Consider the following 9,425-nt stretch of genomic DNA (forward strand, 5'->3'; position numbering starts at 1 on the left):
AGTGCTTGCATATTTGTTGGAGTCAACAAGTTTTTTTCTCACAGTTCCACCAAATACATTTTTTCTCTAATACATCAACATCGTATCATACATCCATGGAATTAAATTTATGATTATTGACACATAAAACTTGAAATTCTATAATCTTAATAAATTAAACTGCGCAGTTTGGGCAATTTTCATGTTGAATGTAGGCAACACTGTACTCTATTATACTTTAGGTTATGTGTTATTAAAATTAGCATAAAACCTTATAAACGATCTATTTTCTATTACAAATTGTGTTGTATATTATAGAAATATAATAAACGATAATTATTTATACTTTTAGCGAATCAAAAGTATTGTACTTACGACTGGAACGACAAATCCGTAAATTTACGTTCACTATCACTTTTACATCCTAAAACACTGCACCGAACCATGTTTTCGCAGAAATTCTTCACGGAAGCTGGTTATTAACAATGTCAAATTAGTTAGGTCTGTATTTTTGTGCTCACAATCCGTTTATCTTGAATTTCTTACTAATAAAAGTATCTCTTACTAATAAAACGATGGCTAACTGTCAAAGTTGTTTCGCAAAGTGCTTTGCTAATCCATAAAAAAACCGGCACGCGGTATGAGACAAAAGACCCTATCGCTTTATCTCGTTTATTTACAAGACGTATACATAAGTTGTTCTCTTACTTGAGTGAATGCGACGGATGCTATCCATTTGTCTATTTACTTCTCTGTCTACGTACTTGACACTGGAAAAGTACATTGTGCTGTTATGGCACTACGAAAAGCCATAAATCGAAAGAAGAAGACTGTCTATGCTTGATGATATGCCTCAGACTGAGGTCCTATAAACTATCCATCGGTATCCATATTATATTAATCTATGTGTTGCAGACAGATGTCAATACTGTCTAAATGTTTTGTCTTTTGCAGTCTCTTGCATTTAGTCTTGTAATCTGTGAGTTAGTCATTTCTGTCAGTGTCATTTAATACTGTGTCCTAAATATTTTCGATTCGCAAGTATTGGAATTTAAATGGTGTGTAGTTTTTAAAGTACCGTTATAGGCGTTACACTCAATTAAAACTGGTTTTGCGTAACGCTATCGCTGTAGAACTTGTTTAGTTTCATAATGCATATTTATTTTATTGCAATATTTATAATACATGGATGTCACCATGGCACAGGGCACCCTGTGGTGGTGGCCAAAGACGCAAGCCTATTACAAAACCTTGCGAATACTTGTGAAAACCACTTCCTCGCCGAAACAATCCGAAACAAAGTTAATAATTGCACAATGAATGGATCGGTCACTAATCAGGCTGATCTAGAGTGTTACATGTTTTACGACATAAACACCCGGCTATGTGCAGCGTTAGGGCATTCAGAACTAGATTTACAAGCGGACTACAATAGTAAAATGCAGAAGAGCCAAAATGTTGCTGCATTGTGTGCTGGCGCTAAAGATTGGAAGTTCGCTACCATACACCCCAATCCTGCTTTAAGCGTGCTAGTTAAAGTATTCAGTGATCCAGTGAATTGTCAAAAATTATGTGGTGTTGGTGAACTTCTCAGTCAAGATGCTAACTACTATTGCAAATACTTCAAATGGGGTACAGAGGTGATACACATTTTGGCACCTGCACAAACATTGCCAATACAAGAAATCAATAAAATCTCGGCTGCTGGAGCCCCAGTCTTGAGTCATGGTAAAAACGATGCTACTGCACCATCTATCAATACTAATAATGTGTCTGTATCCTCAACCAATATAGAAGTAAATTCTGATAACACTAAGCTGACAAAACCTGTTGAATCTAAGAAAGAAGATAGTTTAGAAAAGTCAGTGCAGGAACAACAGGAGGTACCCACATCAACTGCTAATCAGACCTCAGGGCTGGAAAAAACATCTGCAATTAGCAATGGTGGGAAAATAATTAAACCATCTACAGTCCCAGTCAGAGTTTCATCGGTAAAAAATGAATTGGAGCACCCAGCTGTTGAAGAGGAACCACCTAAGAAAGATGAAGTGGAAAAAAATGGAGTGCCATTGGAAGATCCTAAGGATTTGACTGATGTTAAAGGAAAACTTGACGATATAAATCCAGAGGACGATGAAAATGATAACGATGGTAAATGGTTATTTTTTATAATAATATTTTTATTAAAGCTGTATTTTGAGACTCAGGTTGTCTTCCACATTTGTTATAGTTATTTATTATCCCATTGGAACTATTTTTTTTTTTCTGCCAAAACATATATTCTTCCCATTAAGGCATGTAAAAGTAACAGACCAACAGAGTTACTTTGAATGTGTAGTATTAGTATGGCTGATTTTCTCAGAATCAACTGGACATCCTGTTCAACTGGAATTTTTTAGTTTACGATGTTTTGTTTGTTGGATGTATTGTTAAAAAGCAATCACTGCCGGGAAACTCAGCCAAGGAAAAGAAAAACACTTGTAGCAATAGGTTGCACACAAGAAAAAGTAACATAAATACACACATATGAACATATGTTTATATTATATGTTTGTTAATTATTTCTTAATTTTTTTTAAACATTCTTTACCTTAAATAAATAAGTTTATTAAAAGATTGCTCATAGTAAGAAAAATAAACTACAGTAGAACATAAGGTCCTTGTTTTAGAGTCCCAGGTTTTACGAAAAAGAGTAAGATTCTGTTTTCTTCTGTCAAGAAATTCTTATGTCCAGTCTGAGTTATAGAGCACAACAAGCCACCAATCCTGATTGATATTCACACTAATGTTCATTTTCAAAATTCACACAAAAACTAGTGTGATCATAATAATTGTTAAACTCCTCTGAAATTCTTATCTACTATGAGAGAAGAAGCCTGGTAAAGCAGTGGAACAACAAAGACATAAAACTGGTCTCTTCATTTATGTGTAATGCAATGTACCTTAATAAAGATACTAATTTAAAATATAAATTCTTGCAGATTACGATCAACATGACGAAACAGTGGATAAGATTAACAAAAATGACAGTAAGTATTTTGAGCTAATTGCCATAACTATCAACCGATAGATGTTTAGGTGTTTTGCAAGTATTTTGAAATTTCTCATACTTGGGCTGCTTGTCGCAAATGAGACAAACAGCCTTCCTCTCTAATCAGAAAGATGGATCACCAATGAAATGATTTACAGCTGTAGAGTGGGGAGGGTTGTTTGTCTAATTTGACAAACCTTCCGTTCTGTTCCAATGTGAGTTATCAAGATTTAGTTAGAGTAATAGTTTTTTTTTGAATAGCCCTTAATATAGGCAGTAAAACTTTTAAATTGCAAAATTTTACCAACAAGTTCTTGCGCAGGACTTCCTTTATATTCATGGGATAAAATGTCCATCTCCAGGACGCAATCTACATGTACAATATAATAACCAAATATTGACAATATCATTATTACAAATATTGATATATTACTCTTTTTTTTTTTTCCTTCACTTTTTTTTGTTTTTTTTTTTAATAAATAAATAAATATACTACGACAATACACACATCCCCATCTAGCCCCAAAGTAAGCGTAGCTTGTGTTATGGGTACTAATGATGACTGATGAATATTTTTATGAATAAATACTTATAATATACAGATAAACACCCAGACACTGGAAAACACTTATGTTCATCACAAAAACATTTTCCAGTTGTGGGAATCGAACTCACGGCCTTGGACTCAGAAAGCAGGGTCGCTGCGCCAGTCGGCCGTCAAACTCACAAATTGCTGTAATAATCTCATAAAATTGATATTTGCACGATCATGTCAGATTTTGACAACTAATACATATACTCATTTTCAGATGGTGGAGTAGAATCTGATCCAGATGTTGTGTTCAAGAGCAACAATAATCCTAGTTTGAAAATTGAGTCGATTACGTTTCCTCCTCAAAAAGGTAAGGGCATATTTTTTGCCTTTATAATAACTGCTTAAATAATGTTACGTCAAAAATTCACAATCCGACATTATTGCAGATTCTTAATAGTTGCCTCTAACTAACTTTTTGCTCAGAATATTTAAAAAATATGTGTGTATTAATATTCAATAATAGCATATTAAATATCTCAGTATAGTTGGGTCGGGTTTAATTCCAGATTGACAAGTTTCTAGGTAAAAAATGGAAGATCATCACTTATCACAAACTAACACATGATAGTAACTGGAATTGAAGCAATTTTCCATATAGGCCATCATTAAGTCAAGTAAAACATTTAATAGTTTGATGATTGCTGTCTGTACTAAGCGGCCCCATACCTATGATAATATTAATAGATAAAGTTAGCAAATCAAATAACCTACTTAAAATTATCTTGTAATCAATTTTTGTGTGATTGAATGCAATTATCTTAATAATTAATCTACCTTAACAAAATATCATCAACATCATCACCATATCAACCCATTGCCGAACCACAATAGAGCATGATTCTCCTCTCAGAATGAGAATGGCTTAAGCCGTAGTATAACACACTGGCCGTATAATTTCTTTATTCAAATATGCCACTGGCCAAGTGCAGATTGGTAGACTTCACAGGCTAATGAGAACATTGCACATGCTGGTTTCCTCACTATGATTTCTTTTACTGCTGAAGCAAGTGATATTTTAATTGCTAAAAACAGAGGTGCGTGCTGGTATTCAAACTCAAAACAAAAAAATATATATAGATCACCAAATCTGTAATTTACCTACTTTACTAAAACAGATTAGCACTGCTCTGTAAAAAAAATTTAGGGTTGCTGATAATTTAAGTGTAAATTTTAAACATAAGCTGGTAGTGTGTGTTTACTCAGATGCTAACCTCAATACCAACATATTTGAACAACACAATAATCATTCGTTATTTGTATAGCTTTGTAAAAGTAAATTATTCTTTAATAAAATGCCTCTAAAAGTCCTTTTGACCTATCGCGGAAAGAGAATTAAATATAATTTGTATGTGTTCATTCAAACGAATAGGCCTTTACTTATCGCTATAAGATTTGTACGGAAACACTCTGGAAACACTAAAACATAAAAGTAAAGTGTATCTAATTTTGCTTGACTCAAGAGTTGCGAATTCCGTACTACTAATATTAATTTCACTTGCGCTCTTGACAATAGCGTTTCTGTAAAAATGTGGACTAATTCGAGCTTCAAGATGATGTGGATTCATACGTTTCATTTTCAGAGATATCGTTGAAATTCCACATCTCCATAAAAAATGATGGAATGATTCCAAAGTTTTTTTTTTGTAAAATGGATAGCTGGGCTAGCACGGCACACCTCTGACCGCCTCTAATTGGATTAGATAGATTTTATAGATTTGGCCTACCACCTTTGAATTTGGTGGTTATGTATTGTGGTAAAAGTATTTGATACTGAGAGTTTCCTATCAGAAAATCTGAATAATTTGAGAATCCTACTCAGGACCACATAATTGACAATGCCAAGTAGCGAGGCAACTTCCACTATAACAGCGAGGCAATTATCTTAGTAGGTACATAATTTAAGACTACACATACGTTTATATTTAAAAAAACAACTGCCGTGCGTTAATTTTAAAATAAACTCGAAAATTGCTATATCGATTTTGATGACATTTTTATGTATGTTCGCCTGGGATATTTAGACCAGTAGTTCCCTGGGATATTTAGATTCAGGACATTATTCGGGGTAGGAGTATCAGGCCCGCTATCATAAATATTTTTCTCAGTTCCAGACATGTACCAAAACGGCATCCCAGACTCGTACACAGATGATGAGGACCACTTCTTCCCGATTTTCTTGACCGGAATAATCCTTGTGGTCTTGCTGTACATATTGTATCACAATAAAAGCAAATTCACTAAAGTGGTAAGTATGGAAGTGTGTACTTATTAATATGACAATCGCTCAAGCTTTAAGACCTGAACATAGGGGTCCTGGGTTCATATCTTCTTGTTGAGAGTGTGACTGGACCTACAGTCAAGTCAAATTAGGTTAATAAACCTTCACAAATCAATATTGCTATTTTTAAGTAATATTGATCTTATGATTGTAGTTATTACTGTACAACTGGTATTATAATTAACAAACTATATTATTCTCTACGTGAAAGTACTGTTTGTTTCACTGGAAAATCTAATAAAAAAAAAAGTAAAACAAGACAGGTTTATCACGCGATGTCTGATTCAAATGGTTATTGTATGTTTCAAAAAGTATGTTAATTTGTCTTCCTACTAACTACTTTTTTCTTCTACAAAATATATTCAGGAACCTCCGGAACTCCATTCGATGTGATCTAGCAACTAAAACTTAAAATCGAAGTCAATGTGTTAACTTTCTTCTTTCTCTTTCTTTTGTTACAGATTTTAGGTCTTCTTGTGGAAGGTAGGCAATCAAGTCGACGAAGAAACAGCAGAGGCCACGCCTACCGACGCTTGGACACACTGGAACAAGCCATGAACTCCAATACAGCGGCGCCGCCAAGTAAAATTATATACTGAGTAAGATTCTATTCTTTTTAGGCGTACAAAGTAATAATTGTGAAACTACTTCAAATCCAAGAGGAAAATTTTTGTAGTCCAAGAAACTGGTTTAGCACATTACCCTTTCATTCCTATGTATGTTACTATATCTACATATTGGAGCGATACGCGACATCGTTTGAAGCGTACATACACGTTTGAACTTACTCGCTTTTCGTAAATAATAGTATTAAATCAACTATTTCTTTATTCAAATATTGACATCTTGCACTTGCATAGATGGCACTTTTGTATGTGTATACTTCGTAAAAATGTGTACAATTGACAAATCCATGTGATGCCACGAGGGTTCTAAGAAAGAAGCCCAAAATTAACTGGGTGTTTTTTGCCATCACCATCTCATTTGCTTCTTTAAAATGATGTAAAAAAAACCTAGTTAGAGCAATAATTCACATCCAAGCTTTTTTTTTATCGTTTAGGTAATTGTATAAATAGAACCTTTCTTTAACTAGTATAAGTAAGTTTAATATTAACTTTGAACTATATAAGAGACATCTCAAGATGTCAATCGGTAATTTATTGTAAAAATGTATACAATTTCCTTTTTAAGCGATATGTTCTAATGCGCGCTTATCAAGGCTAAGGAAATGGGGGCCCACTCTGGAGAGGCGGTTTACTCAAAGCGTGTGTGTACGCTTCACTCTTTGCAATGCGGTTAACAAAACGCGTGCGTCAAAGCGGCTTATGTGAGCCAGCTTCTTAGATCTGACTGCGCAAAAACTGCCTAATTAACAAGTTAATATACACAGAAATGGTGTAACCAATTTCTCTTTCATGGTATTTGTATAACTAGATTTATGTCAGAAGTGGAAAAAAAAAAATAAAAAAAAAATTATCTACAAGTTTTTCTTAAATTTTCCAAAAATTCCGAGGAAATTTATTTATTAAAACCATTAGGAATTAGTTAACAATTGTTTATTATTAATTAAAAGATTCCGCCCGCATGATCGTGGATCTCCTGCTAAACCAAAATATTGTTTCAGGATATTTTTTTTATATGTGCCAATTTTTATTCAAATTCGTTTAAACGTGTATGAGTTTATAATATGATGTAAAAAGTACATTAAATTGAAAGTCAACTGAACTCTTTTATTTCACTTTACAATGTTTTATAATGTACTCTTACATAAATATAAATACAAAAAAAATGTAGAAATAAATTACCAATACTTATATTTACTGTACTATATCTATTGATATTGTAGTATATTATACGGGACATTCAAGGCGGACAGAAGTTCGGGGGTTTTAGAGTATGGGGGCAAAAGAGAGTCATGCGCAATAGTATTCTGAGTGACATTTTTCATACAAATTACCCATACAAAAGATCCCAGCTCCTGTATGTAGTAGTACTTTAATCTATTGAATAGTATTATGAGAACGCTGCTTTATATTATCCCTATAATTTATTCTTATTATTGAATATTTATTTCTGCGAACTAATAAAAATTGAAGAGATCATTTTCTGTAAGTTTCAAAAATGATATCCTGTCCTTGCCTAGTCTATTTATTTTCTTAAACATCGTTTCATTATATCGGTATATAATAGGGATGTTGATAAAATTCATCTTTTAAATTCATTCGCGAGTATAAATAAAGAAAAAAAAAAACGGAAAATCAAGGCCATTTTTGACGACGAAAAGACGAAATGGAATTCGAGGAAAAGTATTGTTTAAAAAAAGCGGCTCTGAAAAATTTATAAGCGTTTCTAGATGGTATTGGGATGGTTATAGGTGGCATTATAGACTAACTATTTGTTTTATCAGAAATATTAAAACATATAAAACATAAAATTTGTGAAATGTACGAATTGAAGTACTCATCTGCTCAATATGCTGTTGTTTGTCTGTAAATCCTGTTACAGGCAGAAAACTGTTAATCAGAATTTGGTTTCTGTACCCAAGTATGAAATCTAGACGCTCGATTTGCGTAGTCATTTCAGAGTACTAAAACAGTGGCGTTAACATAAAATGGACTTTGGATAACTTAATATTAAGCTTAAGTTCGTCCACACTTGTTAGCTGTTTCTAAAATAAAATAAGACTTAAAATGAGGGTGATTAGGTATATTTTACTTTGACGTCACAGTATGTCGAAACTCGATAATGACACTACTTGCGTAAAAATATACTGATCTTCACCTTAGTAAGTTATTTCATACCTCACCAATGTTAATGGTTTTCGCGTATCGAAATACTATTAAGACACGGTAAAATGGATCTTACTGGTCCCAGTTAAAGCTCAAGTTTATTCAATAATTTTGAACGGTAATACGGAATGCACTGACTTTGAACGGTTAAGGCCATTTAACTGTAACACTTTCTTTTACTTTATTTTTTAAATTACTAAGCAGTACAATTATTATAGAATACAATATTATTAAGTTTCGATCGCTTTAGAAACGATCGGGCGGGTTTCTTTTAGATCTCAAGATATTACTTGAAATCTTAATAAGAATTTGCCTTTTTCTTGTTTTCTTGCTAAATGTTATTGTTTATACAGGGTTCGGCATTATTTTTGCTATAATTTATTATATAACAAAGTATTGTGGTGGGGAACTCTTATTTGAACAATGAGAGTTGCTGCTTTTATTATGTCAAATAGATTAAATCTTATAAGTCGTGTCATGTTAAAAGAGCGCTGATATATTTACTTTGCATTGTACATTTTCACAATATCACTAATTCTCATGGGAGGCTGCGGCCGTGGATAGTTACCACCCTACAAAGACATGCTGCAAATCGATTAAGCGTTCCTGTACAATGTCGCATAAAAACCGATGAGGGATATGGGCTTAATATAACTCCCATATATCTAATAGGTTAGCCCGCCTCCATCTTAGACTGCATCAGCACTTAGGACCAGTTGACATTGCAGTCAAGGACTAACTTGTATAAAAAAA

The 9,425-nt window shown here is 33.3% G+C and overlaps 1 protein-coding gene across 1 annotated transcript; it reads left to right on the top strand.

The window, feature by feature from the left end:
- Positions 1-956: 956 nt before the first annotated feature.
- On the top strand, positions 957-8,125 carry LOC120626781 (trans-Golgi network integral membrane protein 1-like). Its single transcript, XM_039894523.1, has 5 exons — positions 957-2,130; positions 2,961-3,008; positions 3,820-3,912; positions 5,711-5,850; positions 6,345-8,125. The coding sequence occupies exons 1-5, from the start codon at positions 1,131-1,133 to the stop codon at positions 6,480-6,482; spliced, it is 1,419 nt and encodes a 472-aa protein (XP_039750457.1). The 5' UTR covers positions 957-1,130; the 3' UTR covers positions 6,483-8,125.
- The last annotated feature ends 1,300 nt before the right edge of the window (positions 8,126-9,425 follow it).

Source organism: Pararge aegeria, chromosome 10 (assembly GCF_905163445.1).
Source record: "Pararge aegeria chromosome 10, ilParAegt1.1, whole genome shotgun sequence".
Taxonomy (NCBI): Eukaryota; Metazoa; Arthropoda; class Insecta; order Lepidoptera; family Nymphalidae; genus Pararge; species Pararge aegeria.